Below are 26,670 nucleotides of genomic sequence, written 5' to 3' on the forward strand. Positions count from 1 at the left end.
ACACACCCTGTGCTGTGATATTAACCCTTCAAGGGCCAAAAGAGATTTGCTAAGTGGCCCCTTGGTATCAACCCTTAACATAAGTCTAATTCCACGAGGCTGAACTAGGAGAATGCCAAGCCAATGTAAGGAAGTCGCCCCCATATTCTTTGGATGCTTATCTTTCTATCTCACAGGCACAGGACAGTATAAATTAAAAATCTGAGGGGCACCTGGGTGGCTTGGTCGGTTAAGCGTCCGACTTCGGCTCAGGTCACGATATCGCGGTCGGTGGGTTCGAGCCCCGCGTCGGGCTCTGTGCTGACAGCTCAGAGCCTGGAGCCTGTTTCAGATTCTGTGTCTCCCTCTCTCTGTGACCCTCCCCCGTTCATGCTCTGTCTCTCTCTGTCTCAAAAATAAATAAACGTTAAAAAAAAAATTTAAAAAAAAAAAAAAAAAATCTGAGGCATTCCCTCCAAGAACCCCAATTCTGTTCTGGCCCTGGGTAATCTCTTGTCTGGAAGCTTCCAAGGGTTGGAAAGTATGTATATTGCTGCATAAAAAGCAGCATGCCTCCTCCTTTGAGGAGGGAGCTAGTTTCCCTAGACCAGGCACATCAGGTATCCTAGCGAAGAGGCCTGAAACATTCAGGTCCTAAATCTGTAGTGAGAAGCCTAAGGTGACCCCAGGGGCTCTAAGCCAAACTCTTATTTGCAGCCTTGAACTTGAACCTACTAACCATATGTTTTGCCTAGGAATCAGCACACTGAGTATTCCCCAGGAATTATAGGGCTTTTCACTTGTTCAGTTTATGTTACTGATAACACACCTGGATAGAGTAGAATGACTGAATGTAAGGTCAGACAGGACTTCAGAAGTCACTTTGTCCCACTGACATTTCAGTTCAGGAACTGACATAGAGGCTTCCATGACATAAAAGGTCAGAAACTCCCTGATGACTCGGAGTCCTTTACCTCTTGGGATAATTCATTCTCTTTTTTAAGTAACAGCTTTATTGAGATATAATTCACATAACATAAAATTCACTATTTTAAGGTATGCAATTAAGGATTTTTGGGTTTTTTTTTTTAGTATACTTGCAGAGTTGTGCAATCTTCACCACCATTCAGTTTTAACCAATCTTTGCTAACCAACTTTAATTCTTAGAAAACTCTCCTGCTGAGGCAAAAGAAAGACCAGTCTCCAGGTGAGGAGGAGAAGGAGAAAGGCATTCAAGTCCATTTCATCTATTTCACATGTTGGCCTACTTGGCCCAACACATGTGGCTGCCCACATGTGGAAATGGGCCACTGTTTGCTTTCCCTCCCCCAAAATAATGTTGACAGAGTGATTTGTTTCCACACTTAATCACTGAGAAAGATACCACGACATTTAGGATTGATTCTTAAAGATTTCCCAGTGACACTGGTTGTGCCCTCCCTGGCCTGTTGCCTCTACAACCCGAGGGTGCCCATGGCCCTGGGGTGTGAAGGGAGCAAGGAAAGGTAAAGGATGCTCCAGTCCTGACATAACTAGGAGCAGAATATCATTTGGTAAAGCAGGTGGTTTCTCCATTTTCAGAAGTATTTTAAACTTGCCTGGACTTGAGCAAGCATGAAATAATATGATGACTTATGCCCTGAGAACTCTGGACACTAATAAAGAGTTCTGATATTTTACTGCTCTATTCTCTTTTTTCTCCCCACTAACTCCCCAGTCTTTTCTCTCCTGGTTCCTGGCTGCATTTTTCTTTTCTATTTGCCCTTTCCCTTTCCTGTTTATTCCCTTTTCCCCTCCTTTTCTTTCCTTTTTCCTACCTGCTCTCTTCTTTATTTCTCCTCTTCTCTGCATGCTGCCCCCACCTTCTCCTTTTGTCCTCAATCCCAGGCCTCCATCCTAGGAAGGACCATTTGGCCCCTGCTCTGTCCTTGCACCCCAGTGTACCCTACTTGCCCTATGTGCAATATATGTTTTCAATCACCTCAGGACACATTAGTGAGCTGATCCCAAATCAGTGTTCTTCTCCAATGTGGGGGTGGGTGCTATGCAATTTTACACTGCCTTCTAATGCAGCTAGCCAGGGGTAGGTGGGGTCCCCAGAAGGTCAAGGTGCCCCCTGCACTTGCACTTTGTACCTGTCTTATATGTTAATGTTTCAGTCCAAGGAAGAGAGGATGCAGGGTCTGCAATTCACGTTTAGGCCATCTGTAAGATAACCTAGAAGGCTTTGTGAGCTGGGAAACCACTGTGAGATGCGGGGCATTATAAAGCCTCTAGGAAAGGAAATTCAGGAGGTAAAAGTTGAAGAATTACTCTTCTTGGAGGTATAAGAGACCAAGGGTTTGAGACAGAAAAAACAACATAAGGAAATCACCTTCCACATCAACTGCACTAGCCTTCTTCCATCTACTGTGGCGGGTCTCAGGACTCTCCACAGATCCAAGCCATGTGGAGCTGTAAGGAAACAAGAATGAGGTGCTCAACACAAGAGGGAAGGAAGCTACAACTGAAAATGGTGAGATTAGCTGGGCTGTCTGTTAAAAATGCAGTTAGGAAGCATTTGCTGGAGGGAGCCAGTAGGGGGAAGGTGGTCGATGGAGGGATGGCAGCATTGCAACAACCAATGATGTCTTCATTTTGTGGCCAAAGGATTGGCATCAACTAAAAGTAAAAATTTAAACAGCTCTTGGATCTGATGACTTAATGTAAGGTAAAAGAAAAGTACAATAGACCCTATTATAATATTATTTGTCATTGAAATCCGGATTGAAATGTAACATCTCATGTCCTATCATATATAACATCTACATACCTTACAGCTGGGAATGACACAGATAACTGACAAGGAGATAGATACATAGGGGTACCTGGATGACTCAGTCGGTTGTGACTCTCAGTTTTGGCTCAGGTCACGATCTCATGGTTTCTTGAGAGTCCCGCATCAGGCTCTGCACTGGCAATGTGGAGTCGGCTTGGGATTCTCTCTCTCCCTCTCGCCCTCTCTCTCTTCCCTTCCCCCACTGTCTCTGTCTCTCCAAAAATCAATACACTTTAAAAACAATTTTTTAAAGGAGATACATAAAGATATATTATTATATTATATACACTATTATATATACTATATGGGAGTGGGGATGAGAGAGACAGAGCACAAAAGATCTTCTCCCAAAAAGGATGAAACTGTATACTTAAAATGTTATAAAATCTAAGAAAGAATTAAAGAATAAAGGGACAGAGAAATCATCTTCACTAGTTCACTTGAGCTTTAAACTGAATGATCTTCATGGCAAAAGAAGGAAAAAAAGATCATATTGAATTGTATATTTCTCATAGCCTATTAAAAAACAAACATATGAAGGGGTAACTATTTCTGATTATGGGTACTGAATTAATAAATGGAATTTATCATATGGATCCTCTTAAAAAGATATAGGGTAACCTAAAGGCCAACGTCTGCAATCAGAGTTGAGCAAAAGTACAGAAATATGGCATGTGTACCTTATATTTATCTTCTATAAAATGCAAGGGCACAATGTTAAACCTGATTTATACATTTCTGTGGTGAATAACATAATCCAAGACAACACAGTTTAAGTGTATTAACTTTGGATAATCTAACCATACAGGGATAATTTCAAAATGCAGAATGTCTGATTTAAGAATGATCTACACACTTTAGCCATGAGAAGAGAGCAGAGAATTGTAAGGAACTGTACCAAAGCCTCTAATCTGGAGAAGGAATGTCTCTACTTGAACATGCAGTTGATGAACTCTGAACTTTCTCTTGAGGAATAACATAGCTGAAGATACTGTAAGCAGGTCTGCAGAGAATGGGGTCAACCACTCAGGCTAAGATCTAAACTATTTTAGCGCTGACAGACTGTTTTCAGGTATCTGAAATCACACTTCAAGTGACTGGGTGTCTTAAAGTGAAATTACTGAACTCCAACTGAAGACAACTCCGTAATGTAGAAAAAAGATCCAAAGGGCAATTAAATCTTGTCATCAATGGAGAATCACATTTCTACAACTACTCCTGTCTACAAGCCAATGAGATGTGAGCAAAGGCAGAGTTCAAGTTCAGAGTCAGTTAACCAAATGAGCCAACTAACAGCCCCATAAACTGATTATTAAATAACCAATCATTCCAGACACTTGGTTAGAAATATGAGTGAAATTCTCCTTAGATTTATCCCATTTAGTTTAGATTTAGTTGTAGTACGAAGTGATAGCAAATGGATTTAATTAGGCATTTTCTCCTTTCACTGAGGCCACTATTTCCTGCAGATAAAGTTCGAAGAGGAACAGTTTTACTAATATAGATTTCCCATAGATGCAGCTTTTAGTAAAACCACTACCTAAGTAGCATGTATATCTTCTGCAATTAACAGCCAAGTTTCCGTTCACCATGAGCTAGTAATGGACTTGCAGTATAATCAAAGTTAGAAAAGTGATAATTCTGGGGGTACCTGGGTGGCTCAGTTGATTAAGTGTCCAACTCTTGGTTTCAGCTCAGGTCATGATCTCAAGGCTCGTGAGTTTGAGCTCCACAATATGGCCCATGCTGAGAGCACAGGGCCTGCTTGGGATTCTGTCTGTCTCCCTCTCTCTCTGCCCCTCCCCTGCTTGTGGTTCTTCTCTCTCAAAATAAATAAATAAATTTTTAAAAAAGTAGTAATTCTGTATTCATAAAAGAGCAAAATTAAATTTTTCCAAATCCATAAAAATATCTACATATTCAAAGACATCAATTCTTTGGACCCATTAGCAACAATTTGATGCTATCTTGTTTCCATTACAATCTGATAATACCTACAACCACCACCAGTTAGACACTTCACATACTTACTGGTGCCTTGCTGAAGACCAACAATAAGAATGTTTAACTTTTGGGGCACCTGGGTGATTCAGTCAGTTAAACTCCTGACTCTTGATTTTGGCTCAGATGATGATCTCAAAAGATCGAGCCCAAGTTGGGCTTTGTGTTGACAGTGTAGAATCCCCTATTTGGGATTCTCTCTCTCCCTGCCCTTCCCCCTCTCCAATCAAAATAAGTAAACTTTTAAAGAAACAGAAGAGTCAACTTTTAGCAAGTGTCACTATACTAAGCATTTTACCTCAATTATCTCATTTAATCTCTAAAGCCCTATAATTAGGTACAGCAGTATTATTATCTCCATTTCTGAAATACAGAGAAGCGAAGCTTCTAACTGGGCAGTGTTACAAACTTTTAGGAAATAAAGCCAGGATCAAAATATAACTACATCTGTGTCATGTAGTAGAAATTAGGATTTGCTGGGGGCTGGGTTGTGCATTTCATCAATTTTCTCTGGGATCCTTTAAAAATGAAGAAAAACAAAAGTAAAAGTTCTATAGTGATGACTATGATTTATAAGTGTTGGTTTGATTCAATTAGCCAAAGGCAGAGAACACCAACATCTAGTGTTCTGCTAATTAATAACAGCCAAACTAGCCGAAATAATACATCAGCTGAAATGGTAAATCTTGTTTCTGGCAGCAAAACAAGTGGATAAAATGGACATTAGAGAGTTGGCTGGGCTCTCATGAGTTAAATTAAGACACGAGCCATAATGGTACCAGGAGATCACTGGAGAGAAGACTACCAGCTACAAAGAGGAGAAGGGCAGTGCAAAACATGATTACACCTGAAGTGGAACTTAATCCCCCAGACCACCTGCCAAAAGGTGTAGCAAAGGCAGAGGATGCTTTGCTCAAAGATAGTGCATGCATTGCATTTGAATTTTTTAAAAGGGAGGGCCCAGTTAAGACAACAACTGAGTAGTCCAAGTGATTATAAGCAATGGGCCATTTTTTGCTGTGCAATTTACATGCTGTTTGATATTTGTAAACTGTTCTATTTGTATTCATTTGACACTCTGAGGTGATGTCTGTAGAGTGTAAATGTGTTCCCAAATATTGTATGTAATTTTAACCAAAAGTTACACTAGATCCACAACCTGACTTGTTTCAGTCATGTCTGCATTCTTATTTATGTAGGATTTATTGAGCCCTTACCATTTGTAAGGCGCTATTCTAAGTACTTAAAGACATATGACTTGGGATTTTCTATGACTTTTTCTTTACTGCTAGAGCCTGGCATAAAAGACTAGATGCCTGAATAGCATAGAAGAATGGAATCTTAGGGTGACAAGAGCTTTCAGAAGTCATCTAGTACAATTTACTATGTACTGCATGAACCCCTGTATTGTAACCACATCCACCAAGGGGTAGTTCAGACCAAGCATGAACATCTCCAGGCGGGGTTACAAAATTCAGAACATGGGATTATTTCCAGACATCTGACCATATCTGTGAATGTGCTAAACATCTATTAATACCAACTTGGTCTCGTAGGAAACTCAACCAAGATCCACAGGAATAAGCTGTTGTCATATGAACCAGGGAACATAGAAATTGACTGTTGATGTTACCTGATACCAGTGTGGTACTTGGCTATAAAGGAGAAGAAGAAGGGCCTGAAACCATGGCCGGATGTGTGGTTTTGGGAAATGTATGGGCTAGAACCCCATGTGTCTTACAAACAAATGAGAGTAAAGCCTCAGAAAGTTTTAGAAGGATCAGAATTTTGCATTTAATCTCCTTATTTCAAAAGATGTGTTATTTCAAATATTCATCTAGTCATTCATTCATTCATTCATCCATTCATTCATCATTCATTGTGTTAGACTGAAAAATGGGCCCCAAAGACCTAAGTCCTAAACCCTGCAGTTTGTAAATGTTACCTTATATGGCCAAAGGGCCTTTCAGATGTGATTAAGTTGGCATCTTGAGTTGGGAAGATGATTCTGAATTATACAAGTTGGCCCTAAATGTTTTCATGAAGGTCATTAGAAGAAAGAGGCAGAGACTTAGCACAAAAAATGAGAAAAAAGTAATGTGATGATGGAAGCAGACATTAGATTGATGTTCAATATATGGGGGAAGGGGTCATCAGCCAAGGAATACAGGTAACCATGAGAAGTTGGAAATGGTAAGAAAACATAATACCCTCAGAGTCTCCAAAAGGAAACAACCCTGCCCACACCTTGACTCCTGGACCTCTGACTTCCAGAACTATAAAAGAAAAAACTGTGTTAAACCAGACAGACACCCAGTAAAAAAAGAGAACTACAGGCCAATATCCCTGATTAATATGGATGCAAAAATTCTCAGTAAGATACTAGCAAATCGAATTCAACAGCATATAAAAAGAATTATTCACCATGATCAAGTGGGATTCATTCCTGGACTGCAGGCCTGGTTCAACATTTGCAAATCAATCAATGTGATACATCACATTAATAAAAGAAAAGATAAGAACCATATGCTCCTGTCAATCGATGCAGAAAAAGCATTTGACAAAATTCAGCATCCTTTCTTAAAAAAGCCCTCGAGAAAGTCAGGGTAGAAGGAACATATTTAAACATCATAAAATCCATTTATGAAAAGCCCACAGCTAATATCATCCTCAATGGGGAAAAACTGAGAGCTTTCGCTCTGATATCAGAAACACAAAAGGGATGTCCACTCTCACTGCTGTTGTTTAACATAGTGTTGGAAGTGCTAGCATCAGCAATCAGACAACAAAAGGAAATCAAAGGCATCAAAATTGGCAAAGATGAAGTCAAGCTTCACTTTTTGCAGATGACATTATACATGGAAAATCTGACAGACTCCACCAAAAGTCTGCTAGAACTGATACATGAATTCAGCAAAGTTGCAGGATACAAAATCAATGTACAGAAATCAGTTGCATTCTTACACACTAACAATGAAGCAACAGAAAGACAAATAAAGAAACTGATCCCATTCACAATTGCACCAAGAAGCATAAAATACCTAGGAATAAATCTTACCAAAGATGTACAAGATCTGTATGCTGAAAACTATAGAAAGCTTATGAAGGAAACTGAAGAAGATATAAAGAAATGGAAAAACATTCCGTGCTCATGGGTTGGAAGAATAAATACTGTTAAAATGTCAATACTACCCAAAGCAATCTACACATTCAATGCAATCCCAATCAAAATTGCACCAGCATTCTTCCCGAAGCTAGAACAAGCAATCCTAAAATTCATATGGAACCACAAAAGGCCCCAAATAGCCAAAGTAATTTTGAAGAAGAAGACCAAAGCAGGAGGCATCACAATCCCAGACTTTAGCCTCTACTACAAAGCTGTCATCATCAAGACAGCATGGTATTGGCACAAAAAAAGACATATAGACCAATGGAATACAGTAGAGACCCCAGAATTGGACCCACAAAAGTATGGCCAACTCATCTTTGACAAAGCAGGAAAGAATATCCAATGGAAAAAAAGACAGTCTCTTTAACAAATGGTGCTGGGAGAACTGGACAGCAACATGCAGAAGAATGAACCTGGACCACTTTCTTATACCATTCACAAAAATAAACTCAAAATGGATAAAGGACCTGAATGTGAGACAGGAAACCACCAAAACCCTAGAGGAGAAAGCAGGAAAAGACCTCTCTGACCTCAGCCGTAGCAATTTCTTACTTGACACATCCCCAAAGGCAAGGGAATTAAAAGCAAAAATGAACTATTGGGACCTCATGAAGATAAAGAGCTCCTGCACAGCAAAGGAAACAATCAACAAAACTAAAAGGCAACCAACGGAATGGGAAAAGATATTTGCAAATGACGTATCAGACAAAGGGCTAATATCCAAAGTCTATAAAGAGCTCATCAAACTCCACACCCAAAAAACAAATAATCCAGTGAAGAAATGGGCAGAAAACATGAATAGACACTTCTCTCAAGAAGACATCCAGATGGCCAACATGCACATGAAAAGATGCTCAACATCGCTCCTCATCAGGGAAATACAAATCGAAACCACACTCAGATATCACCTCACGCCAGTCAGAGTGGCCAAAATGAACAAATCAGGAGACTTTAGATGCTGGTGAGGATGTGGAGAAACGGGAACCCTCTTGCACTGTTGGTGGGAATGCAAATTGGTGCAGCTGCTCTGGAAAACAGGGTGGAGGTTCCTCAAAAAATTAAAAATAGACCTACCCTATGACCAAGCAGTAGCACTGCTAGGAATTTATCCAAGGGATACAGGAGTACTGATGCATAGGGGCACTTGTACCCCAATGTTTATAGCAGCACTCTCAACAACAGCCAAATTGTGGAAAAAGCCTAAATGTCCATCAACTGATGAATGGATAAAGAAATTGTGGTTTATATACACAATGGAGTACTACGTGGCAATGAGAAAGAATGAAATATGGCCCTTTGTAGCAATGTGGATGCAAATGGAGAGTGTGATGCTAAGTGAAATAAGCCATACAGAGAAAGACAGATACCATATGTTTTCAATCTTATGTGGATCCTGAGAAACTTAACAGAAACACATGGGGGAGGGGAAGGAAAAAAAAGAAAAAAGAGGTTAGAGTGGGAGAGAGAGCCAAAGCATAAGAGACTCTTAAAAACTGAGAACAAACTGAGGGTTGACGGCGGGTGGAGGGAGGGGAGGGGAGGTGATACTCATTGAAGAGGGCATCTTTTGGGATGAGCACTGGGTGTTGTATGGAAACTAATTTGACAATAAATTTCATATAATAAAAAAAAAGAAAAAAGAAAAAAGAAAATTAAAAAAAAAAAGAAAAAGCTGTGTTGTAAGTCACTAAATTTGTGATAATTTGTCACAGTGGCCAAAGGAAACTGATACATTCATCAGACATTTATTGACTATCTGCTACAGAACAGGCACTGGGAAAGATTCTTGATTTATAAAGAATGGTAACACATGCTGAGTAACCTTAAGTGATTTACTAATATTTCTGAAACTTGGCTCCTTCACTTCCAAATGGGGGTGATTCCACATATCTTATAGGGCTCTTGGAAGAGTTAATAAAAATAGTAGATAACTTGGCATTTATTGAATGTTTACTATGAGCTAAATACATTATTTCATTTTTAAAATAACACTAAAATGTAGGTACTGCTTTTAACTCAATTTTACAAATGATATTCCATTATGGAAAAGGGGAATAAATATTGAGGAAACTGTTCTCCTTTGCAGTCAGTCCCCTGCCTCTATTCCTACCCATTGACAACCATTCATCTGCTATTTGTCAGTATTTTTTGCCTTTTCTAGAATTTCCAATAAATTGAAAATCATATTTAGTCTTTTGTGTCCAGTTGCTTTTACTTAACATAATGCTTCTGAGATATTCATGTTGTTGCATGTATCATTAGTTTGTTCCTTTTTTATTGTTTAATTGTATTGCCTTGTATGGTTATACCATAGTTTGTTTATTCTTTGACTAGTTGATGGACCTTTCCGTTATTTTTTTTTATTATTTTAAATAAAGCTGCTATGAACATGTGTATACAAAAAAAAATATTGAGAAAACTGAGGCTTAGACATTAGTTATCTAGCCCAAAATCACTCCACAGCCATGCTGGAATCTAAGCCAAGCCTATAGATTTAAAGTACTATTCTGAATGACCATCCTGACTCATGGTAAGCACTCATTCACTGTATAGTCCCTTTCTCTTTCTCTCTCACTGTCATTAAGAATCTGACCTTTTTTTCCCTCAGTAATTATACCTTTTTTAATTTTTTAGTGGTGGCTGCAGGGTTTACAATATATATCTTTAATGTATCATAAGATACCTTTAAATAGTATTATGCTGTTTCATGTATAGTATAAGAACTTAATAAGAGTAGTAAAGATGTGATCTTTTGCCTTTGGGGCAAGAAGATGCTAACTCAGACCATCTGAGGAGGGCTGGTTTATCCTGTGGGCTCAGGTAAGTGCCTTATAGAGAGGGAACATACAGATTGTCCATGCTCTAGGACTGTGAGATTCCATGATTTCCAAGTACAACACTGGACAAAACCCACTAAGGCTAGGCCCAGGCCACCTTATACCAGAGCAGGCAGAGAAGGAATTGCAAGGGACCAGCTTGCCTTCTTCCTCAGTTGTTCCCATTTTTTCTTGGCTCCAACCACTCCAGAACATGGACTCCTTAGTGGCACATCGCAGAGCTATAACATACTCTGTAAAGGCCTGCAGTCCTGTGAGGTTATAGGTTTCATCTCTATCAATATCTTCTTTGGTGAAGTTGACTTCCATCTAAAAGACAAAGATGACTCTGAGCTGGATGAGAGATCACCTGTTATCTTTCCATTTTTCTTCTTCACGCCCCAACTCTCTCTTACATTTTTGGAACTTGAAGCATTGTATCTCAGGTTTCAAAAAATATCATTTTCATAGATAAACCTCACACATGCCTGGGGATCACTTGCACCTAAACAGATGTGAGTCACCCCATGAACCACCACCCTCCCCATTTCCTGTCTCTAAGCGTGTAAGGCAGAGATTCATGCCCACACACCCACCCCCCACCCCATCCTGGCTGATGTGAGTGTGCAGAGTCTTGTTCTGGAAAATACAAGGTGGAGTCATGGGACTGAGGGCAACCTGGGCCTCAGTGTAAATACTGCAGGTGACTCCAATACCTAGATATAAGGCCTCATAGAACAGTAACTAACAGAGACTTCAGTGGCATTAAGTTCAATCTCATGTAATGGACAAGAGCCCAAAAGTTAAGTGACTGTGGACTACTTCAGTGTTTGTTATAGGCATAACTGGAATCAGAATACAGCATTCCTAACTCCTACATACTTCCCCTTTACCCAAATCTTCCATTGCAAACTATTGGTCTTTAGGTAACCAGTAGGGCTGCTAAGGATCTCAGCAGCCTGGATGCATAAATTCATTTTGACATTCTGTGGGGGAAGTGGAGGGGGAGAGGTAAATAAATCACTTCTCCTTTCTAGACTTCAGTTTCCTCATTAGTAAAATGAGCACACTGCTTTATATAATCTCTAAAGTCCCTTTTGGACCCAACTCTCCAAGAGACACTAAAAATTCAGCTATTTATTTTTGAGCATGGTCACTGTTGTTGCAAGATGAACTTTTAGCTGTTGGTTTATATGAACTTACATTGAGTTGATTAATAAACTGCACTAATAGGCATGTCTATTTTGTGAATATGCACACTAGTCCCATAAAACCCTGTGAGAGAAGAAAGTATATATAACAGCTGTGAAAATAACTAAATAACTATAGGTCTTGGGCCTAAAGGAAATTGAACAAAATGAGAATATATGTATGTGGCAAAAACCTGAGCATCTCAGCCGCAGATGGAAACTTCTAAACTCTGAATCTAGGAAGATGGTGTTGGGAAAAGGATGTAGGAACCAGAGGCAAGGGCAGTTTCACTGTTGAATCCAAAGTTCCCTGAGCGCCCACCTCTAACAGCCCCTGGAGATGTTGTAATGGCAGAATAGGGTCACTGGGACAATCCCACATCTCAGAGAAAGTAGCCTTCCCCAACTTAGCTTAGTTATGGGGCTCATTTGGGGTGATATTAAGACCTTTATAAGACAGACAACCGCATGGTATCTTCCATACACAAATCAAAATAAAACTATATTAATCCACAAAGAAGTCTAATAAAGTTTTGTTGTCCTTTTAAGCTCTTTTAAATATGTAATATTCTTTTATAACAATCTTTCAAAATTTTCTTCCTGCTTTGCGAGTACCCTCAAGCACATACTTGGTCTACAAGCTGGGGCTCTTCACATTCATGTTCAGTAAGCTTTGCCTAATGTAGCTAGCCAAGCATGTTCTTTACAGCCCTTTCCCATAGGTGGGAAAAAAGCTGCTCAGCCTTTCAAACTACGTATCTGCCTGAAAGGCTTCTTTCAGTTTGGCTTTTTGTCCAGGCAAGTACCTGTGGCCCTCATACAGTCCAGGACCAACTGATCCTCCATATATAGACTCAACTAAGATTTCCCCAGCTCAACACAAAGGACTCCTAACAAAACACTAATTAACTTCATCGGGTTTATTTCTAACAACCTATACTTTGTGCCAAATCCTAGCTCGCCCAAAGTGTTTATGTTTTAAGAGATGAGTCAGAAGTGTTGGTGCAAAGCCTAAATCAAACGTTTAAAACCTTCTTGATATTCTTTGGCAGAGTTCTCACATAGCTCTATTTTTAAAGGCAGAAACTCCTTAGACTAGGCAACAGGAAGATGGTCTGGAGGTTGCTAAAATATGGTCAAATGAATGGCAACTTAGAGTCAGAAAACTTGGGCTCAGGTTTGCAACTTACAAACCCTGGGATCTTAGACAGGTGATTTAAGCTCTGTACACCACGATTTCCTAATATGTAAAAATAATAATAGTGATGCCTCATTTATAGATATATGCAAAGATTAAATAGTCTGGAGTGTAAGAAAGCACTTTGCAACACACACAGCATTATACAAACCTAAGTCCTGCTATATGGACATATTGGGATTTTTTTACAGTCTAATGCAGGGAGATATGACTTTAAATGACTGTGTTGAGTGTTAAGTGTGGTGATGGAGGAGGAGCACCTAGTTCAGGTGCTCAGAAGGAAATATGTCAGAACTGAGTTCTAAGACATGAACAGGTTTAACGAAGTTTGGCGAGGGAGTAGAGGTACAAAAGCAAAGACACAGAGTAGTGAAACAACATGACACAAGGGAAAGTAGCAATCCAGAACTAGTTAGTAGAGAACCAAGGGAAGGATGAAAAATGAGGTTGGAGGGGTTGATAGGGTTCAAGTGTTGGAGGATTAAGGATTTGGACCTTTTTCCATAGAAAAATTGGGTTGGTATAATTGAGTTTAAAAATTATTGTGTTTGAATGCTCAAAGGAGGGAGATACTGACAGCACATTCCACTTTCCTTCTCACTTCCTTCAGCAGAGCAGGAGAAATGACCTCTTAGCTCAAGGACTGGAAGGAATAAAGCAAAGATGAGGGCAGATGCAAGTGAGTTTCTCAAAGAGGTGGGTACAGGATGCTGAAATCTGGGGTAATTTACACGTGCTTCCCTCACTTAGTGTTCTACATGGCTTGCTCATTTTCCAGAGGAACAGAAATCCTGGTTTTTCTTATTGAATCCTATCTCAGTGGCCGGAAGACTCTGGGCTCAGACAAACAGGGTAAATCAAGGATCGCTAGACAGTACCAATTCCTAGCAATTCCTCAGGTTTACTTAGACCATAACTGGTGATGTGAAAGAAGATGGACTTATGTTGTACCAGGAACTTCCTTGCTTAGGTATTCTGTTCTGGGTTCCAGAAACTACAAATTAATTAGTCTTGTGGTACATGCAGGCAGGTACTAGGAGAATGGTTCCAGAGCTGGCTTAGAAAAGAAGCTGAGAGGAAGAGTGGACATCATTATTTCTCTTATCTTAAACATGTAATAAGTGAAACTTTACCAATTTTCTTTTCTGAAAGAGCTCTAGACTAGGAGAGAATGCAATAAAGTATCTATGAATTTCAGCAAAGTCTAGTAATAGTGTCATGGTCAAGACAGTAAGAGTAGGCTGAATGATTATGACAGTAATTATGCATATTCACAGAAACATAAGTAAATGACCACACTCAGAGAAAAAAAGGTTGATATCTCTGAATAGTCTCTAATGGTTTACCACAGGGCTCTGACATAGTCACTATTTTTATTAATGATTTGATAAAGGTATACAAGTTAAGAGTTATAAAATCTGAGGATATTGAAAAGTCAGAAAGTTAAAAGTTAACTGTAAGTTTTGGTGGTAAAATAAAGATTCTAAATTGGCTGAAATGCTGATAATGCCTCCACTTATCTTAAAAACCAATAAACTTTAAGACAGTGGACATGTGTTTTACTAGAAAATCTTGTGTATGGGGAAAAAATGTTAAAGGTTTAACTGATTTAATTGGCTAGGATCTGATTAAGAGTCAACAATATGTAGTGTTTACAGGGGCACCTGGGTGGCTCAGTCGGTTAAGCTTCCGACTTTGGCTCAGGTCATGATCTCACGGTTCATGCATTCAGGTCCCACATCAGGCTCTGTGCTGTCAGGTCAGGGCTTAGAGCCTGCTTTGGATTCTGTGTCTCCCTCTCTCTCTGTCCCTCCCTCACCCTCTCTCTCTTTCTCTCTCTCTCAAAAATAAATAAACATTAAAAATATATATATAGTAGTTACCAAAAAAAGGTTGATATCTCTCTCTCTCTCTCTCAAAAATAAATAAACATTAAAAATATATATATAGTAGTTACCAAAAAAAGGTTGATATAATTTCAGGTTGCATTGATGGAAATAGAAGAATATACTCTGAACTTTGAAGTAAGAAAGGATTGTTGAAAATTGTTAAAAATGTTAAAAATTAAGAAGTTATGCTCCTCCAAAGTCACCATTAAGACAGTGAAATGGCAAACCACATAGTGATAAATGTCTGTAACACACATAGATTAAAAAAAAACTCATAAATAAAATGTATAAGAAACTCCTACAAGTCAATTTAAAACTCAGACCACCCATTAGAAAAAATGAGCAAAAGGCTTAAATCAACATTTCACAAAGAACTCCAAATAGCCAAAAAACACATAAAAAGGTATACAACCTCATTAAAAGTCAGGTAAATGCAAATTAAATTAATTAATGCAATTAATGCAATTAATGCAATTAAAAGTCAGGTAAATGCAAATTAATTAGTACATAATGGAATACTATAAAACAATTAAAATGTATAAACTCCAGCATTACATAACATAGATGAATCTTAAGAGTACAATACTGAAGGAAGTCAAATATTTTTTAAAAAATACAAAATGTACGGATTTCTATTACATAATGTGTCAAACTGTGTTGTTCAGAGATGCAGGTTTAAACGGTAAACCCATAATAAAACCCAAAGAAGCATTTACCATGAAAATCAAGATAACAGCTCTAAGGCAGTGTCGGGGTTGTCATCGGAAAGGATAAGCAGGGGACTTTGGCATGCTTTTTTTGACCTCACTGGTTTTAACATGAGTGCTAACTTAATAATAATTTATTAAATACAACAGCTATGATTTGTTCATTTTTCCAAATACAAGTTATATATCACAATTTCATAAAGAGTTGGAAAAATAAAAAAGGAAATGGACAAGCCACAGAATCTCAGCCATTGACATAGCTATACACAAACCAGAGTGGAATTCAAAAGTAAACTTCTCACTCTTTAATATGTCCCTGTGCTTTGAATGCAAGATGCCTATAGTGAAATACTTGTCCAATCCAAAAGGCCCTAATGGGAAACTAGGAAGAAAAGTACTCATTATTATCTGTCTTCTATTTTTAAGGTAGAAAATTGAAAAAAAAAATGATTCCCAGTAAAAAAAAAAAAAAAAAAAAAAAAAAAAAGTTATCAATAATTCTTTTCTTTGGGCCCTCTAATAGAAACATTGTAATAGGATACTTACCCAATAGGCACTATTTACTGTTTTGAATCGAAGTGTGTATTTTAAAGTAGATGAAACAGGAGCCAACACAGGCCGTATCCATTTTATTTGAACCATTCGTTTGACGCCCAAAACTGGTTTCACACTGAAAATCTCAGGTGGTTCAATTTTCGCTGAAAATAAAAATCCTAAATTTCTCATATTTGCAAAAAGATCAGAAGATGTTAATAGCATCCACCTAAAACTGGAAAAAAGCAAAGTAGAGGGGTACCTGGGTGGTTCAGTCGGTTAAACGTCCGACTTTGGCTCAGGTCATTATCTTGTGGTTCGCAGGTTTGAGAACCTGCATCAGACTGTGCTGACAGCTCAGAGCCTGGAGCCTGCTTCAGATTTTGTGTCCCCCCCCCCCCCACCCCCCCCGCCCTCTCTCTCTGTGCTCTTCCCTAACTCGCACTCTTTCTCTCTCTCAAAAATAAATAATAAAAAATAAAAAAAGAAAAAAAAAGAAAAGTAGAAACGAAATGGTAGGGCTTATTTTGTAATCTGCTATATGCAGATGGCATTAGGAAGGCAGTGCAAAAGGAATGCTGCCATCCCCACTTCTCCCACCTCCTCACCCCCACCAAAAAAAGGGATGGCCTCTGAGGAGAGGATAGATTCCTATGATTTTTATGCAAATATACATTTTACTAAATGGGTCAGATCTTACACCAAGAAGAAAGGAGGTAAAACAACCAGAAAATGGGCCGTTTACCTTATCTACTCTACACTCCTCTCAACCCAGAAGTGTCCAGTAGAAAGCATCTTTCATTTTCCTTGAATACTACAAACATTCTCATCCTAAGTCTCTCTCTCTGAAGATATGCAATTTTTTTTCTGGTTTTAAAAGTAGTATATGCTCATTCTAAAAAAATCTTTTTAATATAGAAAAATACAAAGAAAAAGTTTAAATCATCCATAATGCCATCAACCTCAGAGATAGCCATTATAACTTTCTGGTGTATTTCCAGGCTTTTTTCTATGTAAGCATTTGTGTATTTTTAAGCAAATTTTCTATTATGCTAAATAAAACTTTCATCTTTTTAAATCACACTGTGCAATCAGCGTATACCCACTTGCATTAAAAATTCTTCTAAACAATGACTTCAATAAGGTTGCAGGATATAAAATTAATATACAGAAATCTGTTGCATTTCTATACACGAGTAATGAAGGAGGAGATACACTTGCATCAATAAGAATAAAATGCCTAGGAATAAATTTTTTTATTATTTTTTTTTTTTTAATTTTTTTTTTTCAACGTTTTTTTATTTATTTTTGGGACAGAGAGAGACAGAGCATGAACGGGGGAGGGTCAGAGAGAGAGGGAGACACAGAATCGGAAACAGGCTCCAGGCTCCGAGCCATCAGCCCAGAGCCTGACGCGGGGCTCGAACTCACGGACCGCGAGATCGTGACCTGGCTGAAGTCGGACGCTTAACCGACTGCGCCACCCAGGCGCCCCAACCTAGGAATAAATTTAAACAAGGACATGAAAGACCTGTACTCTGAAAACTATAAGACATTAGTAAAAGAAATTGAGACAACACAAACAAATGAAAATATATATACCATGCTCATGGATTGGAAGAAATAAAAATTAAAAAAAAATTTTTATGTTTATTTATTTTTGACAGGGAGAGAGAGAGACAGAGCATGAGTGGGAGAGGGGCAGAGGCAGAGGGAGACACAGAATCTGAAACAGGCTCCAGGCTCTGAGCTGTCAGCACAGAGCCTGACATGGGGCTTGAACTCACAGACCATGAGATTATGACCTGAGCTGAAGTCAGATGCTAAACCGAACCACCCAGGCGCCCCAAGAACTAAAAATTTTTAAATGTCTACACCACCCAAAGCAATTTACAGATTCCAGAATTAAAAAGATAATAATACTAAAATGTATGGAACCACAAAAGACCCCAAATAATGAAAGTAATCTTGAGAAACAAAAATAAAGCTGAAGGTATCACAATCCAAGATTTCAAGGTGTGCTGACATAAAAACAGACACAAAGATCAGTGGAACAGGACTGAGAGTCCAGAAATAAGCATAAACTTATATCATCAATTAATATAAGGCAAAGGAGGCAAGAATATACAATGGGGATAAAAGAGTCTCTTCAATAAATGGTGTTGAGAAAACTTGACAGTTTTATGTAAAAGAATGAAAATGAACCACTTTCTCAAACCATGTACAAAAATAAGCTCAAAATGTATTAAAAACTTAAATGTGAGGCCTGAAACCATAAAAATCCTAAAGAAAATATAGTCAGCAATCTCTTTGACATCAGCCTTAGAAACATTTTTTTGGATAGGTCTCCTCAGGCAAGTAAAACAAAAGCAAAAATACACTATTGGGACCTCATCAAAATAAAAAGCTTTTGCACAGTGAAGGAAATCATCAGCAAAATGAAAAGGAAATTTACTGAATGGGAGAAGGTATTTGCAAGTGATATATTCAATAAGGGGTTAAAATCCAAAATATATAAAGAACTCATACAATTCAACACCAAGAAAATCACAGTCTGAATTTTAAAATGGACAGAGGACCTGAATAGACATTTTCCAAAGACAAATAGATAGCTAAGAGGTACATGTAGAGATGCTCAACATCACTAATAATCAGAGAAAACCACAATGAGATATTACCTCATACCAATCACAATGGCTAGTAACAAAAAGACAACAAAAAAAGCACGGGTAAAGATGTGGAGAATAAGGAACTCTTATGCATACTCATAACCCTTGGTATATTCATGACACATATGAACTATATCCTTAAGCTTTGAGTCTACTTTTGTGTCTGTATCTCTTTCAAGAAAAAAAAGGGGGTATCTTTTAATAAAAGAGTATATAAGAATAAAAAATAATACTTACTTATAGCATCTAAGCTCCAATGTGTTATATCAGATTTAATTATACCATCTGCATTTTGAGCTTCCACTTGAATGGTGTAATTATCTGGGTTTGTTATTGTTGGAGGAAGAAAGGAACAAGAAGTATGATTTCCTCTTGTAGAATTATCACTTGGACAAATATCACTTTTATATCCATAAGAGCTTTGAAGGAAAAAGCAATTCAACATGAGTTTAGTACAGCAGTTTGGAAACAAAGCCATACTTAATATATTAAGCATGTATTTGTTAGTTTTACTTGGGGTTTCTCTTGAAGACTATATCGTTTAGAATAGAGTGCCCCTCTCCAAATGCCTTCCTCATCACTTCCAAGGAGAGTTCCAAGTTACCCGCTTCTTGTCTGAGATGTTATGAGACATGGAGACTTGCTTGAAACTCTTTACATCCATCAAAAACTATACTTGTATTTCCTATTGGTAAGAAATACTGAATAGGCCCTTGAAAACCCCAAATTCTAGTCTTGGGAAGTTATTCTAAAAAGAAAATTAAAATCAAAGAGGATTTATTAAATAAAGTATGGTGGATACATAAGTAGAATTTTAAATAGTTTTTAATATATCTATAGTTATTGATATGGAAAGATGGCCATACTCTATTGGTGGTAAAAAAAATATGCATATTATATGCAGAATAATCAAATTTATATAAACTTACATATTTATATAACTGTTCTTACAGATGTCTGGAAAGGTGCTCAGCAAAATGTAAAGCTGTTACCTTTGGTGATGAAATTTCAAGCGATTTTTTTTTTTTTACGTTCTTTACATTTTTCAAATTGAATTTTCTACCATTGGCATACACTATTTTCAGAAAACCCATGAAAATTATTTTCCTGATAGAGAGATATCTATATATCCCAGATAGATAACTTAAATCCTATCAAACTATAACTTAATGAAGACAAGTACAAAGACTGATAGGAATCAGATGGGTAGGTATAGATATAGTCCCACAGCTCTAGGGATTATGTAGGAGTTGAAGTTGGCAGAAAACAGAAAAACCCCCACCATACACGGTCCCAGTGTTGGCTGGGGCTGGGAGCAAAGGAGCTTAGATGTATAGAATCGTGGAATTTTGAAAATAGAAAGGACTTTAAAGTTTTTCTATAGTTGTACAGTGCAAAAAAAATGGCCTCCAGAATAATGTTGAGTCATGGTTACATCACAAACTCTGGAAAAAGATCAGGTTTGAATTCTGTGCCTTGGGCAAGTTTCCTAGCCTCTCCTTGCCTGAGTTTTCCCATCTAAAATGAGAATAGTAATATACCTATAGTATAGCACTGTTATGAGGATGAAATGAGCTAATATGCATTAAGTGCTTTTAAAAGTTCAGCCACTTATTCTAAAGATGAGATGTTACTATCATTGTTACTAGTACTATCACTGTAGTTGAATATTTTGCATTTATTCATGCTGTAACCTTGGAGACATATCCTTTTCTTCCCTTTCCTGCATCTTTAGAGCTCCTTCACATCTCAGTTCAAAAGTCACTACCTCCATAAAGGCATCCAACTCCTTATTCTTCTCCAGGGAAAAATCTATTCCTATCATTCCTGAGCATCAGTAAGGTTTTTTTCTTCATACCATTGACCCACCATCGTCTGCTCTCAGAGTTGATCACCCACAAGAAACCTTCCCATTCTACCCGGAAAAAAGATTTTTGGTGATAAACTTACAAAGGTACAAGCTAGTATGGGAGTCCCGGAGAGCCCAGCAGACCTGAGACCATGGACAGAGACTGTACACAGGCCTAAGGACACCCAGGCATTTCCTCTTTCTACATGACCAGCTCATGAACATAATGACAATCCATAGGGAGTGATAGAAGGGGGTGGGAGGAGTGACTCCTTATAACAAAAAAATAGGAGTACACTTATTGAGGTTTCCAGATTTTCATTATACTGATACTTTCTATTCAACACTGGACCTAGAACTACAGTCTAGGAGAATATAAGTCATTTGTACCATGGATTATTGGGTCTTTATCATTCTTATTTTCAGAAGCAGGGCTCAGCAAACTAGGCCTACAGGCCCAATACAGCCCGCCACCTATTCTTGATTGGCCCAAAGGCTAAGCACAGGTTTGACATTGTTAAATGGTTGGGGAAAATATATAAAAACAAAAATACTTTGTGGCATGTGAAAAGTATATGAAATTCAAATTTCAGGATCCGTAAATAAGGTTTAATTGGACAACAGTGAGGTCCATTGGTTTACATATTGTCTATGGCAACTTACCTGCTACAGAAATAGTGTTACATAGTTTGACAGAGATCCACCTCCCTCTAAGCCTAAAATATCTACTATCTGTCCCTTTATAGAAAAAGTTTGCTGACCTCTGTGTTAAATCATCTCTCTGATATACTCATTGATATATGAGTACTGCAAGGAATAGTGCTTGCTTTTTTCAACTTCTTCTACTGTAAAGCATAAAGTGGATTTCCCCTACAACACTAGTTACCAATTTCCAAGGAGTGGGGAAAAAAGAGTATGAGATCTTGTATTTAAAAACAAAACAAAACAAAATAAAACAAAAACTTGGAAGTATAGACTCTTTTTGGAATGGAAAAGATAATCTTTCAATATTTCCCAGTGTGGGCATCCTTATTCTTAGGGGAACATGAAGTCCATAAAGGGTTTCATGAACTATTTTCAAAATTTCAAAAAAGAACCCCTGCATAAACTTGCTAAAACATCTAGCTTTTGGCTAGAATAATAATAAAAATTTTGTAATTTTTATTCTAATAGGATTAGGATAAAAAGGGATGCTTGAGGTAGTAAGAAATTGGGGAAGCACTGTCCTGGTGGAATACTGTTTAACAGGGGTCACATAGCAAATTAGTGTAAATCTCCCTCTGAGTTCTGGGTTTATGACCCTACTTACTAACATTGCATCCATGAAAAAGGAACAGTTTTAGGACACATTCTGGAAAGAGGAAGAACATAGCTGAATATAGTAAATAAGCAGATTTTTCCACTCTGCTTATAACTGGTGACTGCTCTGAGCCAATCCAGTGCCTCTGAGAAGAGGTCATCATGTGGCTATAGCTCCCCTCCCTCCATAGTTGCAGCTCCTGTCAGTATGGCTGCAAGCAGCCAAGGTGTCATCCCAGCCATTGGAGGCTACGGGAGTCACCCAGAAGTTATAATGAGTAGAACATTTCACTTCAGAAGTGACTTGAATCATGAGTGAACCAGTAGCCTCTGCCTCCTACCCTTACTCCCACTGATAGCACACAAGCTCCGGTACTTACTAAGTTCTCTTTACTTTGTACCATGTATAACTGGCTTCTTTCTCTGGACTCCAGGTGCAAGTAAAATTCTCCTCATAGTAGAAGACACAGGATATGTTCTCAGGTTTAGCTGGCAAAACTAAACAAACAAACACATATATGCATACATACATACACGCAATCATTTCATGAAACTAGGTGGATCAAAAACTAGACTGTTTTGGTTAGTTGATACATAATATAGATTCTCCTAATCAAGGCAAAGGAAAGAATCTAACTCCATCTCTTCAATTACTCCTTTATCTTAAAGAACTAGATTTATATTTTTTAAAAAGCACTTTTTACATTATTACTCAAAAGCAACATTTGAGAAGCAAAAATTGTATTAAGAAACCAGGCAAATATAAAGTGTTAGTGAAATGCTAAGTAAAGCATCAAATGATGGAACCAGTCTGGGTAACTGGGAAATGGAAGATATGTGGAGAAGAGAAAAACACAAAATGTTCAACTATGCCACACTTCAACTTTATGTATCAATAGTTTTTCATCAGAAGATTACATTAATAGAGAAAATTTCTGAAATATTTTACATGTATTTCCATAGTTTATAAATTTTGCTCCCTGTAGTTTCTCACCCAATAACACCTATCCTTCCATAGAGAAAGAAGATACCGTCTAGAATACAGATCTAGACCCTGAAAAGGTCCAGAGACAGAATCCATGGGTACATGAACTTAAATGGGAAAAAGTTTTTATCTTGATTTTTTCACTAACCTTTTGTTGAAATTAAAAATTTTCTTCCCCCATGAATGTGGTCAACAACCTACTTGTGAATTTGTCACCATTAAAAGTCAGGGTATTTTCATTTATATTTCAGTTGTTGCAAATATCTTGAAATATCAAATACTATTGTTACTATTACTACACTAAAGTAATTATTAGGCCTTCCCATTTAATGTATTGATAAAGAAGGACAGGGGCACCTGGGTGGCTCAGTCAGTTAAATGTCCAACTTCAGGTCAGGTTATGATCTCATAGTTTCTGAGTTCAAGCCCCACTTCAGACTCTGTGCTGACAGCTCAGAGCCCTAAGCCTGCTTCAGATTCTGTGTTTCCTTCTCTCTGCCTCTCCCCCACTCATGCTCTGTCTCTCTCTAAAAAATAAACATTAAAAAAATTTAAGAAACACACATATTACTATCACAAATTTGTTTCCTTAATACTTTGATAACATCATTTCAGTATATTTGAGTTTCTTTGTAATCACATGTATATTATTTATACACTTAGAAATATTATTTTGAGAAGTGGTCCAGAGGTTTCACCAGAAGACCAAGGGGTTAATCATACACACTCATGCATGCACATATACACACCCATAATTAAGAACTAAAGGCAATTTTCAACTAAGGGCAATGTTCAGTTCTGAGATTCAAACTAAGTTCCTTCTGAGACTTTGACAAAACCATAGTCTTAAGAAGCAGGCATTTTTGAGAAAGGAAGACAACTTATGTTACCTTTATGTATCAAAGTAAAGCTACAGTGCATCTAGAAAGGAAGTCTCTACCAGACAAGAAATGGGAAAAAGCCCATCACTTCTGGCAAGTAAAATATTGAAGGGGAATATGTGGGGAGATAATGGAAGTAAGGTAGAGCAAAGAGCTCAGAGGTCAGTGTTCTTGGTGGAACAGTACAAACACACAGATGGGTCTGTAAAACAGGTCAATGGGGCTGGTGACATACTTCATCAGACACAGCCTGGTGCAGGTCACAAGGCTTTAGTCTAAAAGAAGCCTCATGTTCCAGACTCAGCATCAACTCCAGCAAAATGCAGAACACTACACTGGCAGAGTGTGGGCTGAGGGTAGCTCTTTAGATAAGCTCCATACAGGCAAGTACAGCAGGCAGGAATCCAGAAATCCCTGGTGCCTCAGGTGGAGGGTGGGTATAGATGTGTGACACTGGTCCAGGCCTGGGATTCAGTGGAAGTTCTGTGCACAGGGGACTTCAGGACCACAGGAAAGCAAATAGAACATGAACTTCAGGAATAGGTGCAAGTATGATGTCCCAAAGTGTAGGCAAAGCCAGCTATCTTGCAGCAAATAGCAGACGATGCATGAGACCAAAGCAGAAAGTCCAGAGAAGACCAGAAGGCAACACAAAGGTTTGCTTACATGGATGCACAAGCCCTTGCCCACGGCTCTGCAGTCATATAAACCCTGCTCATATACCTAGATACCATCTTATAGAGGAGCAGGAGAAAGGTAGGAACTCTGAAACATGGGCATTTACCCCAGAGAGAGTGGATTAGCTAAAGGATTGTAAACCAGAAGGAACAGCCAATGTTAACAAATAAGAGTGCTACCCAGCCCCACCCCTTCCTCAACCCTGCCTGGCTTTCCAGGGGAGAAGGAACTTTTTAGAACTGATCAGATTGATCACAGACTATAAGGATATTATATTTTCTCTGTACACCTAACTAATACTGTATTTACTGTATTAGTGTTACCTAACTAATTCTGTATCTCTGTCAAAGGTATTACCTTCTAACAAAAAGGCAGTGGTAAAGGGTTCCAGAATGCAGGACATTCACTGTTCTGTTTAGGTTTAGGATTTTTGAATTTGTGTATATATTCATATATTTTTTCTATGAAATGAGCATTGCCCACATGGTAAAGTAGCCCCTAGGAATGATAAACAAGAATGAGGGAGAGCTAAGTGCCTACACATTGTGTCAATGCTTCCAGCTCTTTCTTGAGAAGCTGCCTTCCTCTGAATCCTGCACGTGAACCCAATCCCTGAAGCACCCATTAGTCAGCAGTGACATCAAAGATTTTCTATCTCGTGCTGCTGGGAAGATGGCAGTGTAGGAGTACCCTAAGCTCACCTCTTTCCATGGATAAAACTAGATAAAACACCTAGAAAAAGACCCAAAGATTTATAGAACAAACCCCACAACCAAAGGTGGAGAAGAGACCACATTGAAGAAGGTGGACATGCGATTTGAGACCTACAGGGACTGTGGCCATCAGACAGGAGCAAGCTGGAAGCGTGGCGAAAGGCAAGAAAAAGACAATCAAGTCAGGGACCCAAAACTGGAAGATGAACCCCCATATCATTTGACTTTGAAAACAAGAGGAGCCTAATTTCATGAGTTTTTGCAAATAGTGGGAATTAAAGCCTAGAATTCTTAAAATAAGGTGTTCAGCTCTGGGAGAGCTCTGCTGGCATTAGGAAGCTGAGTCCCCACCCTTGAAGATGCAATTTGACTAGCAGCCTGAGCAGATACAGTGTAGAACCAAAAGTTTGAAAAACACCGGGTGGCAAAGAGGAGGGAGAATGATTTACTCATTACAGAGCATGTTCTGAAGAGATAGGGATCTCAGAAAGACTCCTCCAGGAACAAAGGAGCTGGAAGACACCATTTCCCATCCCCACCCCCCAGCATAAACACATAGGCATATGTGGGAACCAGCTTTGCCCATACTTGCTACCTAACGTGCTACTGCCAACACCCCCCGGCCCCATCCTTCACTGGATCTGGCATTTCCAGTCATGCTTGCCTCAGTCTCAGCACCGCAGAGCCTCTCTCCCAGATGATCAGTGCAAATCTCACCAACATTGCAACTCTTGACCTGTGCCTTTTTAGAGCCTTGGTCTTGGTAGCAGCAGACTCTGCAGAAGTCTGAGATGCACTTTGTTAAAAGTGCAAGACCCACCCATGCACCATTTGTCCATTTACTTAGGCTAGCCAGTACTAACAGCAAAAGCTCCAGGTCTCAATTAGCAAGTAAACCAGCATTTACCTTGTATAAATGCAGGCCACACCTGCCAGGGACCAAGTACTTCCCACAGTAGGCAAAAAGAGCCACTACAGACAACTAAACTAAAGGAAAAGATACAAGAACGCAGCAAAGCACATACAACACACACAAGAGAAACTATCTGAAGTGACAGGCCCTGGGAAGCAGGGGATACTGCACTACAGGATACTTAAGGACTTCTTCTTTTTAAGTCCACTACCTTCAAGAGCAGAAGACATAGTTGACTTACCTAACACAGAGAAACATATACAGAGAATTGCAAAAAAAATCAGGAGACAGAGAAATATATCCCAAGCAAAGGAATAGGACCAAATCACAGCAAGAGACCTAAGCAAAACAGACATGAGTAATAAGCCTGACAGAGAATTTA

General features: G+C 38.6%; 1 protein-coding gene across 1 annotated transcript in view; it reads right to left on the bottom strand.

Annotated features, from left to right (window-relative positions):
• Window positions 1-26,670, bottom strand: part of IL31RA (interleukin 31 receptor A) — a 55,753-nt gene that overhangs the window by 18,191 nt on the left and 10,892 nt on the right. The window contains exons 2-6 of the mRNA XM_060635768.3: window positions 22,499-22,616; window positions 19,208-19,389; window positions 16,314-16,465; window positions 10,948-11,113; window positions 2,354-2,433 (exon numbers count right to left, since the gene is read on the bottom strand). Coding sequence (XP_060491751.3) covers window positions 2,354-2,433; window positions 10,948-11,113; window positions 16,314-16,465; window positions 19,208-19,389; window positions 22,499-22,616 — 698 coding nt within the window. The remainder of the gene's footprint in view (window positions 1-2,353; window positions 2,434-10,947; window positions 11,114-16,313; window positions 16,466-19,207; window positions 19,390-22,498; window positions 22,617-26,670) is intronic.

The sequence above is a fragment of the Panthera onca genome, chromosome A1, assembly GCF_046562875.1.
Source record: "Panthera onca isolate mPanOnc1 chromosome A1, mPanOnc1 haplotype 2, whole genome shotgun sequence".
NCBI lineage: Eukaryota > Metazoa > Chordata > Mammalia > Carnivora > Felidae > Panthera > Panthera onca.